Source organism: Juglans regia, chromosome 10 (assembly GCF_001411555.2).
Source record: "Juglans regia cultivar Chandler chromosome 10, Walnut 2.0, whole genome shotgun sequence".
Taxonomy (NCBI): Eukaryota; Viridiplantae; Streptophyta; class Magnoliopsida; order Fagales; family Juglandaceae; genus Juglans; species Juglans regia.
This window is the reverse complement of record NC_049910.1, coordinates 13,544,509-13,566,517: the sequence shown is the minus strand read 5'-3', so window position 1 is coordinate 13,566,517 and position 22,009 is coordinate 13,544,509. Positions and strand designations below refer to the sequence as shown.

The window sequence follows — 22,009 nt, the reverse complement described above, 5'->3', positions numbered from 1 at the left end:
GAGTAAGTTGCAGGATTTGCTGAAAATTGCATCAAAATGGCTTATTTCTAAATGGCGGACATACTTATGCTACAAACAAATCTTGCCAATAATTGGTTGGATTTTCCCCCCACGAAGAAACACTTTATCCACTCTCCTCAAAAATAAACAGCTGTGTCGTCTTTAAAACCATCGATGCTTTGAGTAGTTTTAACCAAATCTGCGGCTGCATTTGGTTGTAAGATTCAACTAAATTCAGCTGAATTTAATCTAATTTTAAATTGAATTTAATATTTAAATATCTAATTCTCAAATTATTAAACGCATCTCAACTCAAAATCTCCTTATACGTGAGATTCACAATCTTTTTCAACTTATCATAAAAAGTACTAAACTCATTTTAACATCCAAACATATTTTAAATTCAGTTTAGATGAGCCCTATCCTACATAACTTTCTTCACTACTCAACTCATTACTATCCATAAAAAGTTGAACTCAGCTCCATACCCAAACGCAACATGAATCACCATAAAGAACAAAACTTAGTACAATTTAGGTAGTAAAATATTATCAAAATATTTCACTATTATTCATTATTTTATTAACATTTTTTACTATTATTTATTAATATTCAATATTCAATTATTAATTTTTTATTATTTTTTCACTATTATTCATAAAATATCACGATGATCTAATCGCAACCTTAAACACCGAACAATTTAATTTCAACTTTTGAACGAAATAATATCGTTATAATATAACATACAATATTGTTTTTTTTTTAATTAACAAACCTAAGCAACGAATATTGAAACAAACAAGTAGCACATGTTCTATGACTTTTTGATTTGGTTCCCCCAACCTGCCCTATCCTTTTTTACAATGGTCCCACTCCCATGACAAGTTTATGACTTTGATCTGATCTCCCAACCTCCCCACACTTTAGTTTTTGTTCTTTTTTACAAAGTTCCCAACTCCTCTCCTCGATCCGCAGGCCACCACTAGTGGCGGTGGTGCATGCATTCCGGAGGCAGGACAGGGAACCTAGCCGTGTCAGTGCAATAGTCATAGACCATGTGGTTGGCCCTAACCCACATCAACTGGTGGCTTTGGTGCACATTTAGCTCCGACAATGTGGGCTCGTCCCACCAATACCTCCTCTCCGCACTGCTGATACACTTCTTGGCATTATCAGCAGCCGCCACCGACACCGGGCACTCACAACCATCAATTTCGAAGCCCTTGTAGGTGGCTATGAAGGGTGCATGGGTCCAGTCCGTCTTGATCCGGCCACCCTGTGTGGCCCAGTCATCCGCATTCCAAATTGAGCTGTAGACACCCATGGCTTGGTCCTTGGGAAATGGTATACCTTTGTTTTCCATGTTGGTATGCAATCTTATTGGGGTCTCATCAACCAGAAACCTAAACAAAACCAACAAGTAGAAGACGATTTAGTGCTATATTCGCTATGAATATAGACTCAAATGTCAACTAAATTAAATTTTTTGTCATTTTCATTCATAAACAATGGTTAAACTCAGAACAATAAAAAAACAAACATTGGGAATTATTGCTACGTTTGACATGCAAACATGATGTGTACGAAATTGGCTACATGCCAAAAGCAGAACATAATGGGCATCTGTCTGTATCTCTGCACATCTAGTACGTGGACCTTGGAGGCGATGGGAGGGGCGGAAGAATCAAGATTCTACCCACTTTTCTGTGGGTTTGTTTATTTGTTTTTTTCTTGTTATCTTGGGGCAACGCAAATTTAGCTCACTCAGCTCTAACACAAAGCATATGTTGCTTTATGCAGAAGCTTTTCAGACCCACGAAAACAGTGTGTCTAGCGACCTTCAGCCCACTTGAAATCATAAAACAAACGTGCAAACGCCAATAATACTTCAAGCTAATATTTACATATACTTGCATATATCTATAGAACAAACATGACTAGATGTAGCATATGTTGTGTAATCATAGACATGGTGTGAGAGGGATTGAAGGAGTTCTTACACAACTTGGCGCTGGTTCCAAAAGAGGGAGTAGGAGTGGAACTCCTTCGTAGGATCGAACCACAGGTTCAGCCTCTGCTCTCGGTTACCCACACCGTTCACATACACATTGGTCTGGACCGAGTAGGGTTCACCAGTGGTGTTTCCCAGAAACTCGAAATCAAACTCATTATGATTTGGACCGTCCGATGACATCTGTGCCAAAAGATATGGGAACATGAGGAAAATGATAAGATGGACCCCGCAAAAATATCCTCACTATCAGCAAAAACAACAGAGAAAAAAGATAATTGAATACCGACGCCGGAGCCATACAGATATAGTACAAATAATTGTACCAGATAAAGACAATTAAAATGATCAAACAGTAAAATGTTTTGTGATTCTCAACGAATAGAGACAGTCCAATAGCAATTTTAACTGAGTAGGTAGAAGATACCAGTAACCTATATTGTCATGAGTTCACTTCAGAAAAGATCAAAGCCTATATTGTCTGCATATGGGCAAAAACGTTCAATGCATCGAGTGAGTTGTGCTGTCAACTGCTTGAATGGGGTCACAGGTGTTACAGTCCCAGGAGTTGAGCATTTGGCGAATTGATAGATATGAACATATGGTGGAACGTGCAAGAGCAAAAGCAACGTGGAAAGAAGTGTAAAACAGACTCATCAAGAAGGGAAATATAACACTTACATAGAAAGCCGTGACTGTTCCTGCAGAGTCACCCTCCACAAGCTTAATCTGAATGCTCACTTTCCCAAACATATACTTGCTCTTCGATGAAAACCCCGCGCCTGGAATTTCCCACCCATGACTTGATTAGTCTTTCGATGTACAAACAACGGAACAGAAGAAAACAAGAACAGGAAACATGTACAATAACAACTAGCAACCATTGGAAACGACTAAAAGGGAGGAAAACAGAAACCGAACAGACCCATCTCAACAAAAAGATGAAAAGCTTGATTCTTTTAAGCAGGAAAATGATCAGTACCGGAATGGTTGTCAAGTTTGAGCTTAAGAAGCTCTCCTTCATGAATGAAATGGTCCAGAGCCCAGCTTGGCTGAAAAAGCTCCTCAAACTTTGCCGAGCTAACCAATCCCACCACCAATACAAGACCCACAAAGAAACCAAAGAACACAGACACTGGAACACCCATTGCAACTGCGCGTGTGATAGAGTTAAGAGGGAGTGAGCACGGTGAAGCTTCTGCACTGAAATGCTCTAGAGAATATAACAAAACAATGGCTTTTTTATAGCCAAATTCTATATGCAAAAATTTGATATTTTGATGTGCAGTAATTTTGTATATTTTTTACGGCTGATTGATGACGTCATTTTTTTAGTTAATTTATATATAATCTTTAAAAAAGATTGTTTATGCAAATTCATTTAATTATATTTTTAAAAAATTAAAATTATAATAATATATTTTTTTAAATAATATTTTTTCATTTTATCACCGTTTATCAATAAGACTACACTAGTAATTCCAATTCAAAATTGTACATATAATTTCTCTTTTTTTAATATTAAATAATTAATTTGATCAATCATATTAATATTAATAAAATATAAAAAAAAATATGTAAAAGTGATTCTCTTCAATTTGACTATCCCTCGCTATCTTCTCCTCTTCCATTGCCGCGTCATCCTTGACCTCATGCCACGTGGGATTAAATATCAGATAACTCAATAGATTTAAAAAAAAAAAAAGAGTAATTAGACGGTATAAGTTGTGCACATTATTTTTTTTTAAGAAAATAAGATCCTTATAAAAATAACTTTTTTACGTGAATTTTAACTTTATCCATTTTAAAAATAAATATAGAAAATCTGAACTATTTTTTAACAAAATATTTCATAGATAAATTAAATAGTTATAAGATATTAAATTTAATAGGGCGTGAGTTTCTAATAATTATTTCAAAACAAATAAATACAACATAAGAAAAATAAAAAAAGTGAGATCTAAAATAAAAAATTTGACTGTCATCCATTTTTACAAGGAAAAGATATTTGAAACGGTTTTTGTATAATTTGATAAATAGAATATAAAAATACGATTAAAAGTTTCAATGAATTATAATGTGCTACATAAGTCTTTATCACTAATGATGATCCTATGCCGACGTATCAACCTATCTTTAAATTGTTATTTATTTATTTATTTTTTTAAATCAAAAATTTAGATAAATTGATGATTAAAATAACTTTTCAAAGTTAGGTTTAGCATTGCCCAGTTGAGCAGGTAAATTTGTAGAAGTGGCACTGAGCAAGTAAAAGCAGGACACGAACATATGTGTATGGAGTCTGCCCCCGGGATGAGTTGGGATCACATCTAACCATTATTAATTTCCCCACGTGGACAAATACAGCTGGTTCACTCAGCCGTCCAGTTGTCACTGGCATCTGTACAGCCAAATTGTAAGTTTCAGCATTCGTTTGCTTTTAAAGATGAAATAAAATAAAATAAGATTAAAATTAAAAAATTAAATAAAATATTATTAAAATATATTTTTTAATATTATTTTTATTTTAAAATTTAAAAAAATTAAATTAATTATTTTATTTTATATTAAAAATTAAAAAAATTATAATAATTAAATAATATAAAATAAAACGAAAGGTGATGCTTTCTGAAAACAAACAACGCCTTCAGTTTTTAATGTGTTTGGTTGGTAACTTTGGTTTTTGAGCTTTGCTACACAACCTCCACCACACTCCACACTCCACACTTTTTTAAATTTTTTAAATTTTTAATATTTTTAAAATTTTTTTTTTTGAGTTTATTCTTTTTAAATTATTTTAAATTATTTATTCATTATTTATATAATAAATATTTAATAAAAGAAAAATAATAATAAAAATTAAAAATAATATGGAGTGTGGAAGTTGTATGAATAGTAGGAGGTTGAGTAGATTTTTTGTTATTACTAGGTTAGGTGTGTAAATAAATTGAGAAATGATTGATACATGACGATTTGTAAGTATCATGTAATTATTTTAAATAAATTAAATAAATATAAAATTTATATAAAAATAATTATTTTTTTAATAATAAATTTTATTTTTTTTAAAATTAATTATATAATATTTACACACTCTATGACTATACGTAATATTACTTAATTAAATTTTATATTTTAATTTAAATGAATAAATTAAATCTATTTTATAATCCAGCGCCGGTTTATAAAATTTTTTACGTAGATGAAATAATTTTTCTAATTAGTAAACATCATGCCATGCTTTCATCCACCTATTCCATGCCCGAATTATGGAAAGATTGGTTGTCCGGTGGCAGATATGGTTTTACATTATGTATCTTTAAATGCTTATTCATTTGGAGGATGGCTAACACTACCATAACTTTTATCTCAATTTTTATGAATTATTATAGTCTCAAGTTTATGTGTAGAGTATACAATTCATATTATTTAAATAACAAGATCTGATTTATAAGATTCAAATTTTAAAATATATATTCTAAATTAAATTATATCATATAAATACTTTACTAGATGTTTATTTTTATACCTCGATTTGAGAATATATTTTTTCATTTTTTTTATAGGAGATGTTCGAGAGTCTGAAATTTTATACCTCAATTCTCTTTATAAAAGAAATGTTTTTTTTTTTAAATAAGGGTTAAATTTACAAAATCCCTTCAAATTATTGTCTAATTTGCAATTACAATCAATCTTTACAATCACCTCTATATACTATCAAACAAATCTTAAGGAGACGTTTGGATTCGAAACTCATCTCAGTTCATCTCAACTCATCTCACTACTATTTATTATTATTCAGCAACTTTAACTCACAAATTTTATTACTATTCACAACTCATCTCACTATTATTTACAATCCATCTCAACTCATCTCAAGTCATCTTCGAATCCAAACGTCTCCTAATGTACCTTTTACAAAAATTTAATATAAATATCTTTGAAAAGAAACAGAAAAAAAAAATAGAGAAGAAGACATTGAGAAACTTAAAAAATGAGTAAATTTTATTCAAAAATAAAATAAAATCGATGCTGGGAAGTTATGGTACCGATCGAGTATGGTGATATATTTTAAAATTTACTTCCATTTAAAAATTCTCAGGAAATTAAAAAAAAAAAATGATTATTTTAATAAGTGGTGTAAGTTCGATGAAATCTCCTTCCTCGTAGCAAAGGTAAATAATAAGAATATTAGATTAGACTGGTAGTGGGTCTCTGACGCCTTTAATCAATTTAAGCTATCAATGTGTTAACAAAGAAAAGGAAGTGATTATGAATTTTGTTGGTTAATTGTATGATTAACCACAAACAAACGGAATTTCATTGGCTGTAAAGTTTTTTTTTTTAGTTAAGATAATTATGATGATATTATCTATAATTAATTAAAGAACAGGGCTATCCAATGATATCTCACCACATGGAAGAGCATATTTCTCTGGTCTTTCAAATCCCCACTCCCCCGTACTACAGTGGACCGTTGAGATATACGAAGTTATGCTATATATAATTATTTATATATATATATATATATTTTATGTATTTTACTGATATAATTGGTTAAAATAATTATTTTATATTAAAAAAATTATGAAACTAATTACAAAAAATATACAAAACTAACTGTATATAAACTTTTTGACGTGCTTATATCACAGGTTGGAAAGCGCGCGTTTAGATATTTACGATGAGATTAATGTTAAATATATTTTTGGGTGTATTAGTTTTTAATGTTTTTTTTTTTTTTTAAATTGAAAATTAAAAAAAATTAAAATTTATATAAAAAAAATTGTTAAATTGTTAAATTTATTTATTATTTTTTTAAAAAAATATATAAGACTTACACATTCTAAAATTATAAATATTATTTTATATCCTGATAATTGAATTGGAGTGGGATTGACATGAGAGGGAGAGAGAGAGAGAGTTGGCCCATAACCGGTCTCTGAAGCAAATCAAACCAATCCCAGAAGGAAAATTGCTAGCGTCGTCGAACCTCATCGTCAACATGTTAAGTGGATGATTCACTTCTACAGAAGATTATCTCCAAATACTCAAGAAAATTATAGAAAATTATCAAACAAGAGAAGAGAAGAGTTGAGATAAAAAAAAAATCGGGTATTGAAATCGATGACTTCCCTAGAGGTGCACAGGGATGTGAGCTGGTTTCTAGATTTTGTTATAACAATGGTGGAATCTCAATCACAGTTTAAAATGTGTCTCTTCTCCATTGTTGTGTAGTCTTTCTTGGCATGGCCGAGAAGATTTCAACCAAGAATCTCTTCCAACAAACAGAGAACTTTCTAGAGTAAATTTTGTACTGGTCATGGAGTGATATACTTGTATGCTTGAAGAACTGTGATTCATTCTTCTCACATGCAAATTCATTTGGTCTTCTGCAAAGGCTCATACATGCACCGTTAGCAAAGATTGCTCAAAATTAAGATATAAACATCATAGCTTCCTCTTCTTCTTCTTCTTCTTCATCTTTTCCTGAAACTTCATCTGGGTTTAGATTTTCTTACTTTTCCAAAGCCACCCGTGATTCAGTCAAGCAGTCTTCACTAAGCAAAGCGAGGTGGTTTGATGACTTTTCGTGGGTTTGAACAAGCCATCCTGTTTCATTTTTCACGTGGATGGACGTGTATGAGGGGGGGTTTCCCAACCCTGGGTGCGAGAAGAATTTTTCTACTTCAATTAAATAATGTTGTCACAGACGATTGGTTTTCAATGGTTCCCTTCCTGCCCTTGCATTGCTCTTTTTCCTGTATTTGATTTTTGGGAGGGTTGCAACCACTCAGTAATTAACATCATAAGTTTTCTTAAGTCAATATTTTCTGAATGATTTTATATTAACTTTTTTAAAGTCAATAGTTCAAAAAATTAAGAAAGTACAGATGATTATAGTAATTGTTCATTTACTTTTCGATCATCGGTATGACTTGATGACTTTCTCCCCTTTTTATTGTGGTGATTGGTGGGATAGTGCTTGAAATATTCATTATAATAATTTACGTGGTTCGACACTAAAAAGGGACAAAACCATAATTCAAAGGTCCCGTTTGGATATAAAAAGGTTTCATCTCATCTCATCTCATTTCATTATTATAGCTTTCTCAAAATTTCACACAAAATATAATAAACAATTCAAAATTTTCAAATCTCAAAACAATAATAATATTAAAAAATAATATTTTAACAATATTTTATTTAACTTTTAACTATCATTTCTCTTATCTAAAATCATCTCATCTCATCTTACTATCCAAACGGGACCTTTATCAAGAGGGGCCAAAGATTGGATCGGGACGGCTAATACATTACCAGTTTCAAATTCAAAAATTAAAATAGTGGCTTACTCTTTTAGGTGAAAATAATTTTTTGTTTTGAGGTAATATTTTTATCTTGCTGCTCTTTATAACTTTATCAAATCTAAAAAAAAAAAAATTATTAATTTTTTATATTAATAAATTTATTATATTTCCTAAACTTTGTTTAAATTAATTTTAGTGAGGCCACATCATTAAAAATAGATAATATATAGAAATTATACAAATGTTGAGACTATAGAAAAAAAAATGGAGACTGACATTTATAGGTATATTGAAATTTTAGAGAATTTTAGAGAGCATATGGGGGTTATAAATTTCTTTTTGGAGGGGGCATTCTCTATATTTATAGAATTATAAATAAAATTTTGGGGGCATTTTGAAATTTCAAAAAATTTAGGGGGGGAAGGAATGCCCATTCCTAAGGGCGACATGGGTTCTTCACAACATTTACCCCTCACTTTATCAAACCAATAACCAATCTACATTTGCCTGACACGTAAAATTGACATGTCCAACGAACCAACAACAATACGTAAATTCTCGAATAGCCACAAATCAATCCAAACAGCCACACAACTCGACCCACACAACCACACATCAACCCGACAACCACACATCAACCCAAACAACCACACAACTCAACCTACATTGTCACACATCAACCCTGTAGCCACATGTCAACATACATTCAAGAGAAGCTCCACACACCAACTCAACCATGCATTCATAATTTCTACAACCTCATGCATAAACATAGACTATAAAACCTTGTAGTTGACACCAACAAACAAGTCAGACAAAGCAGTGCGATTACGAGGCTGTAACTCACCCAATTCACATTTTCGGTGACCTGTCGAACTCAAGAATGAAGGAAGCTGCCTAAAGAAAATGTCAAACCCAATTCGTATGGTGGGGTATTACACAACAGGGGCCATAAAGAAGTCAGACGACGCGGGAGAGGATATACCATAGCGGTGAGTGGCATGCGTTGACTTCGGTGGCCTAAGTCAATCGTGGATTAAAATTTAGAGAGAGAATGCTTATGTGGGAGGAAAAACTTAAGGGTCTTGCTATGGGAAAATACACACAACAAAGAGAATGAATCAAAGAGGGAAATAAATACTGGGAGATACGGTCAAAGAGAGAACAACCATGAGCTTACTAACTTGGTCACGCACGGCGGAACACGATGGTTGAAACCGAACAAAGGGGAGGGAGCGAAAAGCCATGAAATTCACTACGGAACAATATATGGAAATTATGACAAATTGAAAAATAGAGAATCGAAGGAGATAGAGAGAGATGGACAAGGACAATGAGGCTTACCGTCATCGAAAATCATAAAAAATGGTGAAAGAGAGATGTGCTATGATACTGTCATCAACTGAATAGAGAACAAGAGAGAGAAGGTGAGAACCTGTGAGGGTATGGAAAGACAGAGAGAAGGGAACAAAGGGGGTGAGAGGAGTGCACAAAAGCTTACCTGCGATGAAGGCAACCAACGGTGGCATTGAAAATGGTGCTAGGTCTTGTCGGCAACCAAAACCCTCGAAACAATGGTGGCGGCTAGAGGTACTAGCCCTAATCAATGCGAGAGAGAGAGAGAGAGAGAGAGAGAGAGAGAGAGAGAGAGAGAGAGATGGATGAAAACTCATATGGCGTTGGTTAGGAAGGGAGAGAAGAAAATCGAAAGGGGAGGGAGAAATTGTCGAGGAAAGGGGGAGAAAAAGGAGAGAATAAGACAATAGCAATATGATGTCATTCTTTCTCAGGGCTAGGCTTTCTCATGGGCCTGGGTGTTACATTTATTATTTGCAATGCCCCAATGGAAGACCCAAACCATATGACTTATATTCCTAAAAGAACTAATCAATGATACAGTTTGAGCCTCATTGGAACCTTATAAAGAGCAATAACTTCTCATTTTCAAGTAATGTGTGATCTCATACACCACCTACCCTTACACATAATATGGGGTATCACAATCTTCCCCCTTAAATTTTCAATGATCTTGTCGGACTCGTTCGGTCGTAAGTGGCACAGCTCAAATCTCACATTTATGGTTAGAGTAGGCTCTGAGACCAATTGTAACACCCCCAATGGAAATTTCAAACCACATGATCTATACTCCAAAAAGACTAGTCAGTGATTAAATTGGAGCCACATTGGAACCTTATAAAAAATAAGAACTTCTCATTAATGTGGAATCACATACACCACATACCTTTACACGTCATATGTGGTATCAAACACAAACATATATATACATATATATAACCCAATCAAGTCTAAAGTCATGATTAACACAAATTCAAAACCAACTCACATCTACAGAGTCTAAATTCAATCATATTAAGTAGCAATAATAACTGAATGACTCAATAGAACCAAAATTCATTTCAGAGTTTTAAATAAAGAAGAATACTATATACTATATACTGGATTTATTTTTTTTACATAGTCTATTAAAATAAATACTCTAGGTCAGTTGAGTTGATTTTTTTTTTTTTTTTTGTATCAATTTATCAATTATATTAGATGGTTTTTAATTTTGATTGGTAAAATTTATATATATATATATATGTATATGCAATAATTTTATTTAAATTAAAAACATCAAGGGGGCCATGGCCCTTACGGGCTACCTTAGTTCCACCTCTGACGTTAAGACCTACATTCACGGGTCTTGAATGCCAAATCCACTATAAATAAGGTTGAATACAAGTTTTCATTCTCTCTAAACTTTAAAGTGGCTTGAAATGGAGGATCTTAGGTTGAAGATGATGTTCTACTTGCTCCTCTTCTTTTCCCCAAGCCAAAACCTCATTTGTGTTAAACTTTCTAAAACGTGAACTTTTTATTTCTGGAACTTATTTTTATAATGAAAGAATTGGTAAATATATAGATACATGAGGCTATGCTTGCTATGGTAACAAATAAAGTATGGAAAGAATGTACAATGACTAATTCCTAAAATCATGGTGTTGTTGATTTGGTGCTAAGTGTGATTCGTGTGATCCTGTCAATACTCCTCCTCAAGTTGGCGCATGGAGATTTGTGATACCCAAATTGCGTAAAAAATGATGAAAGATTTCCCATCCTAATGCTTTGATAAAGACATCTCAATATGTTTGGTACGTTCATGAAACACAGGATTGTGAGCGATGCGGAGGGTAGCTTGATTGTCATAATTTAAGCTGATGGGTTCAGAATGAGGAACACCAAGATCAATGAGGAGCTGTTTCAACCAAGTGAGTTTGCAAGTGGTAACAACCATGGCTCGGTATTCTACTTCAGTAGAAGAACTTGCTACTGTTGTCTATTTTTTTGTGCGCCAGGAAATGGGTTTCATGCCTAACTGAATGAAGTATCCTATGGTGAAGCGACAAGTGGTGGGACAGCTGGCCCAATCCGAATTGGTGTAAGCAGTAACATGTAAACCACTGGAGCAAGAGAAAAAAATACCTTGTCCCGGACTGCCTTTGATGTAACGAAGAACATGAGTGACATCTTGCATGTGAGGAACACGAGGAGCATGCATAAATTGACTAAGAATGTTCACTACTAACATAATATCTGGGCGTGTGATAGTCAGGTAGATGAGACGTCCAACAAGCCGTCGATAGGTACAAGGATTGGGAAGAAGAGTGCCATCATGATTGGTGAGTTTCAAAGTTTGTTCCATGGGAAAATGGGCGATCCAGGCACAAAGTTGCCCACTGTCAAATAAAATATCAAGAGCATATTTTTGTTGATTGAGGAAGATGCCTGGCTGAGAACGAGCAACTTTGAGACCAAGAAAATATTTGCGAAGACCGAGATCGTTAGTTTTGAAGTGTGTAGAGAGAACGCCTTTGAAAAACTCAATTTGTGAGAGATAATTGCCAACAACCAAAATATCATCAACATAGACGAGAACAATAGTGATATTGGTGGAACTGACCAACATGAATAAAGAATGATCTGCTTGAGATTGAGAAAAACCTGCAGTAAAAAGCACATTTGTTCGTTTAAAAAATTAGTTACGAAATGTTTGTTTGAGACCGTAGAGGGATTTATGGGGACGATAAACACGAGTCTCCTCCTCGGAACATTAACCAGAAGGAGGCGTCATGTATATTTCCTCATCAAGATCACCTTGTATTAAAACATTGTTGACGTCAAGTTGATGGATGATCCATTGTTGTGTAGCAGCGACAACCAACAAACACGGAACAGTGGTCATTTTGGCTATAGGGGCAAAAGTCTCATGATAGTCTAGGCCTTCGATTTGAGTGTAGCCTCTGGCTACTAATCGAGCTTCGTATCTTTCAACGGAGCCATTCGCTTTAAGCTTAGTTTTAAATACTCATTTGCAACCAATGGGTTTCTAAACAGGAGGTAGTGGCTCAAGCGTCCAAGTTGAATTGTATTCAAGAGCATGGAGTCCAGCAGACATAGCTTCATGCCAATGGAAATGGTGAAGAGCAGTAGAATAGTAGGAAAGTTCAACATAAGTAGTGAGGGCAGTTAAAAAAATTAAGGTGAGAAGGTGAGAAATGAGAGTATGAAAGAAAAGCAGATAAAAGATTAGCAGTACCTGAGGGATGTGCAACGGGTGAGGATATTGTGGGCTCCGTGTGTAGGGTCAGACAAACATAATCTTGAATATATGTTGGTTGGGTAGTTGTGCAGTGAGGGCGAAGAGAAGTAGGAGGAGGGGTGGATCGTGGTTGCTAATGGAAGAAGTGGGAGAAGGGGATGGCAATATAGGCTCAAGGACAGGGGGAGGGAGGACAAGGAGGGAGGTGTGTGTAAGATCAGGAATTTCCTGAAAGGGAAACTGTTGTTCATGAAAAGTGACATCACGAAAATAGAAGATGGTTTGAGTGTCGAGATTATAAAGTTTGGAGGTTCTATGAGTGCTAAGATAGCCGAGAAAGACACATTTAGAGGCACGAGAGGAAAATTGATCACAAGAAGAATGGAAAGTTTGAGCATAACAAAGGCAACAGAATACGCAAAGGTGATCATAGGTGAGGGAAGTGTTAAAGAGAAGTTCAAAAGGAGATTTATTTTGGAGAATATGGCTTGGTGTACGGTTGATGAGATAGGCTGCGGTGAGGATACATTCCACCCAAAAAGTCAAAGGTAAGTGAGCTTGAAAATGGAGACTGCGAGCGACATTCAGGAGGTGCCGGTGTTTCTGTTCCACAACACTATTTTGTTGCAGAGTTTCAACACAAGTACGTTCATGAATGATGTCGTGATCATGGAGATAGGTTTGAAATTTGTGGGAAAGAAATTCTTGTTGATTATTAGTTCTAATTATTTTAATCATGGTGTTGAACTAATTTTGGATAAGCGCAAAGAAATGCATGAGATGGGTATAAGTTTCAGATTTATAACACATAAGATAGATCCAAGTAGTGCGTGAAAAATAACAACTATTGTAAGAAAGTAATGAGCACCACATAGTGAAGAAGTATGATTACCACCCCATATATCACAGAAAATGCGATTAAAAGTAGATGTACTTTTATTAGTATGAGAAGAAAAATGTAGTCTTGTGTGCTTAGAACGAGGACAAACATCACAATCAGAAATAACACAGGGATTATCTAAAAGACTAGGAATGATTAAGCGAGAAGGATGACCTAGGCGTTGGTGCCATAAGGTTTTATTTGCAGTAGTTTACGCAGAGAGGGCCATAACGAGTTTGGGCCAATACACATAAAGCCCATTACAAAGCTCACAGGCTCCAATCAGCCTCGTCGAGTGTGGGTCCTGAAAAAAATAATTGGTAGAGGAAAAAGAAACAATGCAAGAATGATTAATAGTAAGCTGAGGGACTAATAGGAGATTAAAAGTAAAGTGAAGGACATAAAAGATATTTTGCAAAATTAGGTTTGGGGCCGTAACACGTGTTGACACCTTCTATGCGAAGAGTGTGGCCTGTGGGTAACCTAACGTGCCTCTCAGGAGGAGAAATAGAAATGGAGCTGAAGAGGGTTTGGTCATGGCAGATGTGGTCGCTGGCACCACTGTCCACGAACCAGTCACGGTGGCTGTTGAAAAGTGGGGAGGACGAAATGTTATCGATGAAGTTGGCTGAGGAGGTGGTCGGAGTGAGCAAGTCAAGCAGCTTTTGGTAGAGATCCGACAACAAACTAGGCACCAACGACAAGGCAAAGGGGATGTAGGTGTTGTTCACGGCGGGCGAAAAACTAGACTGAGGTTTGCCGAGGAGAGAAGGTCATGGCTTGGATTGTGGTTCTCGGCTTGGTGGGTAGCCGATGAGATGCCAGCAACGGTCATGCAGGTGGCATGATTTGCCACATTCCGAGCAGTGGAGGGTGGGCTTCACGGGATGGTGGCCGTGGGCGACGAAGGCTAGCGAATCCGATGATGGTGGCTGAAGGTGGAGGAGACGCTGCTGCTCTTCCTGAAAAATAATAGAAAAAATTTTTGTGATAGGGGGAAGGGGGTTCCATTGTAAGAATCTGTGTTTTGAGTTGGGAGGATGAGTCATTGAGGCCAAGCAGAAATTGGTAAACACGTTCATCCTTTGGTTGTTGTTGCAATTCTTTGAGATCATTACTTTGTTGTAAATGGCTAAGTTCATCCCAAATTTGTTTAATCTGGTTGTAATACTCGTGAATAGAATGAATGTTTTGGTGCAAGGATGACAATTCGCGTTTGAGATGGTAGATATGGACATTGTTGTCGTGACAAAAATGAGATTGAAGATCAAGCCAGACTTCACGAGGGTTGGTGTGAAATTCAAGGGAATTGGCAATGGAGAGACTAATGGAGTTTAGTAGCCAGGTAAGGACCATGTCCTTTGTTTGGTTCCATTGGGTGTAGTCGGCAGAGTTGGGATCTGGGGGTGGGAAATTGCCATCAACAAAACTTAATTTGTTCTTGGTGTTAAGGGCAAGAGTCATGGCTTTTTGCCATTTGGAAAAATTATCCCCTGTAAGAAGTCCAGAATCAAGGATAAGACCAGGAGAATTAGAGGGATGTAGGAGGTACAAGGAGGAAGAAGGGTGGTGAGTGTTTGAAGAAGATGTCATGGAGGCGGTAGAGAGAGGATCGTGGTTAGGCTGATACCGTGTTAAACTTTCTAAAATGTGAACTTTTTATTTCTGGAACTTATTTTTATGATGAAAGAATTGGTAAATATATAGATACATGGGGCTATGCTTGCTATGGTAACAAATAAAGTATGGAAAGAATGTACAATGACTAATTCTTAAAATCATGGTGTTTCTGATTTGGTGCTAAGTGTGATCCGTGCGATCCTGTCAATACTTTGTCCTTTCCCCACTCCTTGTCTCTTTTTCTCTTTGCTCCATCAAACCTTGCATGTGGACTTCAATTCTTCATGGGTACTTGGTGCGCTTAGTAGCTGCACTTATTTTACCCCCAAACATTAATGAATCACAGCACAACGTAGGTGAAGACCTTCACATGCTATATTATTCTCTAAGAACCGTACATATTTTGACCCTTTTTAACGAAAATTACTAAATGTTCTTGATCTCGATAAGGTGGCAAATGTATCCTTCAGCGTTTTTTAAGCATATTTATAGAATTTAATTAAGAGGATAAAGATGAGTCCTTAGGCTCTATTTGGATACTAATAATATTTTAGATGATTTGTGAATAGTAATAAATAGTTTATAAATATAAAATAGTCTAAGAATATCTAATAACAGTTGTGTCCTTAAACAAACAATAGGAAAATTTCTTGATGCTATATCATCGGAATTGGTGTTGGACTCTTAGATGGTATTTTTTTTTTTCATTGTGTGCGATCCTACTCAATTCTAGGGTGTCACCCTGGTTTTTTTCCCATTCATTGTGAGTTTGAATGATTTGAAAGTCTTCCAAAAATCTTAGGACTCTATAGTTTTTTTCCTCTTTCTAAATCTAGCTTGAGGGGGGTGGGCTCCACCCCCCTCTCACCCCCTTTCTTGCCTTTATCTCGGCTTATTTTTAGGTTGTTTGTAGCAGTTTTCAAGTCTAATAAAGAAGGAACCGATTGTTCTAGTCCAAACAATTTTTTCCTCTATGTTTTCTCCTACTAATCTCTGATTTCCATCTTCTCCCTCGTGGTTGTGGAAACTCAAGCCGGTGACGAGCCACGGGAGGTGCACAGGTGAAGATCGCACTGAGCCACGGGCTGGTGAAAGCTGTAGGTGGCCAGTGCTTGTGCCAGGAGGGGATTTTCGAAACCCAGAGGTGGCCGATGGTGGGGAACGGGCGAGACGGTTGACGATGGGAAGTTGGGCGAGAGGGAAGCTAGGCAATGCTCCTCTGGGCGAAGCTCATGCGAGAGGGACGGTAGTGTTAGATGGAGGGAGAAGCAGTGAGCGATGGGGGCTTCCGCTGCTCGTGGTGGGCTGCGATAGCGTAGACCATTGCTTCCTGGTGCACGAGTGAAGGAGGTGAAGGAGGAAGGAAAACACAGGAAAATAAAAAGGCAAACAAGAAAAAGGGTGGGGGGCGGTGGCTGAAAGAGATGAAACCCTACTATCACCCCACTATTTGCAAAAAGGCTGGGGTTTTTGTTTGGGTTGGGCATGTGTTTCTTTAGCCCATGTGTTTAGGGCTTTGTCAATCCGTTTTTTTAGTGTTTTTGTTTTTTTCTTCATTTTGACCCGAGTGAGGTGTTTGAGCTGTTAGATTGGACGTAATCTAGGGCAAGAGCTAGTTGAGCATGGCGGGTGATGTCATGGTCGAAGGTCATACGGCCGGACTGTGTGGTCCGTGCGAGAGCTGGGTGCTCGTGCTGTCTGGGCTCGTGAAGCCAATGCTTGAGGTGGATGTGCCGTCTAGGTTCATGCCAGTGCTTGTGGTTCTGTTGTTTTAGTTGTGTTTTGTCTTGTAGTTTTTGTCTTGTTTAGTTATTAATAAAGATGAAATAGGCTATTAGACTTAGTGTCCGTAGCAGCAGTGTCCCATACTCCTCCTCCTTGGGAGGATGGAAGGGAGTTTTCATCTTTGTTTTACAGAGCGCTTTCTCTTTTTAGAGAGAGTTATTGAGAAGTTAAGACAATGTCAGTCATAATGTGTGCAAGAATGCCCCAGAGCAGATGCATTAGTTGGCTTATAATTTGGATTTTTCTGTATTGATAAGTTACAGTTGTAATTTCAATTTATTGAATGAAATGAAGTATGCTTCCATAAAAAAAAAATTCTTAGGACTCAGAAAATGGGGATAGGTTTGACAAGACCAGATCACGATGCTAGTTGTGGATATCTACCATACATACTTTTCGGTGGCTGCTAATTATATGTTGCATTACTACCATTTGAACTTCCTATTTTCTTTCTCTTTTTCTTTTTTTTTTCAATGTTTTGAACTTATACAAATATCACATGTCAACTTCTTCAAGTTGATCTTTGGGTTGATTCACATTTCATACTCTACCTCATTCATCAAGGGCTAATAAAGCCTGCTTAAAAATTATCTTAAGGCTCAAAATTGATAAAGCATGCGATATAGATCTTCGAGCGAAAGATACTTCAAAGTATTTCATCCTCTAGTGGATGGGCTTCCTGAAAGAACACGTCTCCTTTTTAGGAGACTTAAGATGGCTTACGAGTCACACATTTTTAAATATTATATATAGTAATAATTTTTTATTAGTATTAAATTTTGGATAATTAAAATAAAGATACTACTAATTGGAAAACAAATGGCTACATTCTTTGATAAAAAGAAACAACTCTTAGAAAGTTGCAGACAGGCCAAGACGATATGCCGAGTCTTGGCCTATCTATATAAATGCATGTGTCTCGATCAGTCACAACATTAACATAAATAAATAGGTTGAAAATCTCTATCCAACACTCTCCATATAAAAATTTGTGAGGGTTCACAATCCAAAAATAATCGATTCATTCAAATACTTGATCAACGATGACTAGAAAATAAGTGTTCTAACGATTCTTTAATTATTAAACTCTCTCCCAAATCTTACAATAGTGGTATCAAAGCCAACTCTTGTGCCACGTTGTTTAGTATGGATATCGATTGTTATGTGGATTGTTTGTTGAAATACATGTTCGAGTATCTGCGTTTATTTTGTTTTATGAGTTATTGTTAGAGTTCATCTTTGCGATTCAAAATTTTTTTAAACGCGTTTAAATCTTAAATATTTATTTTATTTCGACTTTATAGATCGAGACTTATATGAATTTGTTAACGGTTAAGAGTGGATTTACATTTTGGGTTTACAATTCAAACTTTTAAACGGAGTTTACGTTCAACATTTGATTTGTTATTTCGAGTGTCCATATATTTTTTAAACAAATAAATTAAAGTTTTTTTTTTATTTTTTATTTTGTTATGTGTCACTAAATCTTTTGCCAGAGAAAGAAAAATGGTGAAGAAAACTAGAAGAGAAAACCTGCAGATCGGTCGGGCTTATTATTTGGAGATAATAGCCCACCAATAAGGTGGTGGCACGTAGGCTGTCTAGTGAATGAATTGTGTGATGGCCTACATGAGAATCGCTTGTTCCCCTATGTTTCTCGTCCCCCCTCCAATTTTCCCGAAATCCCTTCCCATTTCGCAACTCCCCTCCCTTTGGTTTTCCTCCCCCGCAATTTCCCCACTTCTCCTTTGTATCCCTTCCCATTTAGCACCAGGTTTGCCTCTACCACCCTCTCACCTCCGTCATTATGGGTATGGTGGATGGGTGTCATTGACGAAGTAAATTGATTAAAAAATTATTAGCAAAAAACATATGGTGGATGATACCACGAGTTGGAAAATATGGTTGTGAAATTCCCATGGAAATGCAAATGCTTCTCTTGGAAACAAGACAAGTATCTGTCCTAAACAATGAGACTTCTTTTGATCTAATTATTAATTTCTTCTTCTCTGACTTTGATTCAAATCTTAATCTCTTTCTAAAAAAAAATCTCAATCTCTTTCCTAAGTTTTAACTTTTAATAATTCACATCCTCACTATCAAAAGCAAGTTGTGAGTGGTGGTGTTGTTTGAAGCTAAAAATGATGATCATAGCCACGCCGAGTGTCAAGGATGGATGTCTCATGGTCAGGGGTAGGTTGGTGGAACTGCGCAGTGGGCGACGAACTCTTGGGTTGAAATTGGGAGAAATCGGGCTGCACGGAATCGGCCAAGGAGGACACTGGTGGCGGTTGCCTCTGGACGTGGAGGTGGACTGGTGGTGGTGGATGCTGGCGGTGGAGGTATGCTTGGCGTTCTGGAAGCACACGGTCACGAAGTCTGAAGGAAGCACAAACACGTATGCTGAGCTGAAGTGTTTACTCATTTCTATCCCATGCGCACAAGTCTACTGTGAGTTTACTGTATTTGTTGAGATGTCAAGACCTAAGTACATGGCTATTATTCAACTCTTATTGGACCAACCGCTTAGAAGCGGTTCTGAAACTAGAATTCTTCATTTTCGGCTATAGGTTAGGGATGAATTTTTATGCTTGTTGTCAAGCCCAATTGCACCTCATGCGCGTGCAAAGAATATTATAACATTTGAATTTTTGACGGGCTAGGAGCTTGGAACATATGGGGCCGTTGGATTTCTTCTAGGCATGAAATGCTTTTTGCTCCTAAACCATTTTAATTAAGGATAATTATAGGCTTATTACTTTCTACCACTCTTTTATTATTTTTTAATTTTTTTTTTTACTTAATAGTTAATGAAATGACTATTAGTGAAATTGTATATTTTTAAAATTTTTTCTTAGTGATTAAGGATTTTAAAAAAAATACTTAAAAGAAAATAATAATAAAATATGAATTTCAAATACACTATAAAATAGTAAAATGATGGTAAGAGAGTAATAAACCTATCATTATCCTTTAATTAATTGGCATGAAATGATGCCTTTTCAAATTGCGCCTTTCAATGCGTGTGCAATGGTTTTGATTTTCGGAATGGTCAATAAAAACTAATTTTTGCCCTTTTGATGGAGATTTGAACATTTAATGGTTTTTATTTAAAAGGAAATGATGACTCTTATTTATAAGTTATTACTTAAAAAAAAAAAAAATCATGAGTTTGTCTGACCATTGGGCCATCAGAATTATCTACTATCTAGATTAATTTGTTTGCTTCAAAAACTTTGTACAGAACACAAAGACTCACAATTAGATTTATGTTCAAAGACTAATTGGTAAGAAGAATATATATATTTTGAATCATCTTGATCTTTGATTACTTGTTGATGTAATATCATCATGGATGGGTATGTTGTAGTGATTTTATTAATTAAAGAAAATTCCATTTTAGAGTATAAATATACTTCTGTATTGAGAATAGCCACAACATCTTAAGACATAATATATTATTTTAATACATTTGATTGTATGATTTTATAATGGCATTTTATATTGCAATTAAAACATTATAGTAATTACTTAACCCTACAGGGAGGTAATTATTATTAAAAAATGACCTTTTGATTGGAATAAGATAGTGAAAAAGGATTTAGGAAAAATATATTTCCTATACCCATAAGAAAGTCTTATGCATATTGCAATATTTACCCACATGGAGATTTATATTTATTTTTTGAATTAGACATCGTTCGATTCAAACTATAGTTATTGTTCGATTCAAAGCATTGATATATGTTCTTGGTTATGTTATTGCAACTACTATAACTTTTTTTTTTAAATAGTGAATTTTCTAATATTCCAATTCTCAATGAGAATAATTTTTCGGATTGTAAATAAAAGGTTCTTTTAACATTAGGGTGCATGGACTTAGAGTTGGCACTCTGTGTGGACGAACCAACCTACTAAATCAAGTTCATTGGAAGATCAAAATACTTATGAAAGGTGGAAGCGATTTAACTGGTTAAGTCTAATGCTCATCAAGTCACATGTGAGTAAGAGCATTAGAGATTCAATCCCACAGTGTGATGAAATTAAAGAATACATAAAGCCTATTGAAGAGCAATTTGTTAGTTCTCATAAGGCATTGGCTAACACCCTAAGGAACAAATTATTAGTTAACGGCAAATCCAGAAGCGTGCATGAGCACATAATGGAAATGAGGGATATTGCAGCCCAACTATAATCTTTAGAGATTGAGATCTCAAAGTAATTTCTTGTCCATTTTATACTCAACACTCTTCCTACAAAATATTGACCATTTAAGATTTCTTAAAACTCACATAAGGAAAAATAGTCAATTAATGAACTTTTAACCATATGTGTACAAGAAGAAGAGAGATTGAAACATGAAAATATTGAGAGTGCTCATTTTGTTACTCGAAGGAAGGGACAATGGAAGAAAGACAAAAACGCCAATATTAATAAGCGGAAGAAAGATGGAAAAGCACCATTCAAAAGCTATAGAGACAATGATACATGCTTCTGCTGCAAGAAAAAGTGGCACAACAAGAAAGATTGCATAAAATTTAAATCATGGCTTGAGAAGAAAGTAATATCAATTCTCTTGTGTGTTATGAGTCCAATTTTCTAGACTCGCATCATAATACATGGTGGATTGATTCGGGTACTTAAATTTATGTTGTCAATATCATGCAGGGGTTTCTCAGTCTAAGGAAATCGATGGAAAGTGAACAAGACATCTACTTAGGAATGGGATGCGTTCGCACATCGAGGCTGTATGAATTTTTAGACTTGTTTAAATAATGGTTATATTTTGGACCTTGAAA

At 35.4% G+C, this 22,009-nt stretch overlaps 1 protein-coding gene across 1 annotated transcript; it reads right to left on the bottom strand.

Annotated features, from left to right (window-relative positions):
* Window positions 1–768: 768 nt before the first annotated feature.
* On the bottom strand, window positions 769–3,240 carry LOC109000306 (xyloglucan endotransglucosylase/hydrolase protein 9-like). The gene is made up of 4 exons (XM_018977138.2): window positions 2,997–3,240; window positions 2,696–2,796; window positions 2,004–2,197; window positions 769–1,406 (listed from the first exon to the last, which is right to left on the bottom strand). The coding sequence occupies exons 1-4, from the start codon at window positions 3,160–3,162 to the stop codon at window positions 986–988; spliced, it is 882 nt and encodes a 293-aa protein (XP_018832683.2). The 5' UTR covers window positions 3,163–3,240; the 3' UTR covers window positions 769–985.
* Between the last annotated feature and the right edge of the window lie 18,769 nt (window positions 3,241–22,009).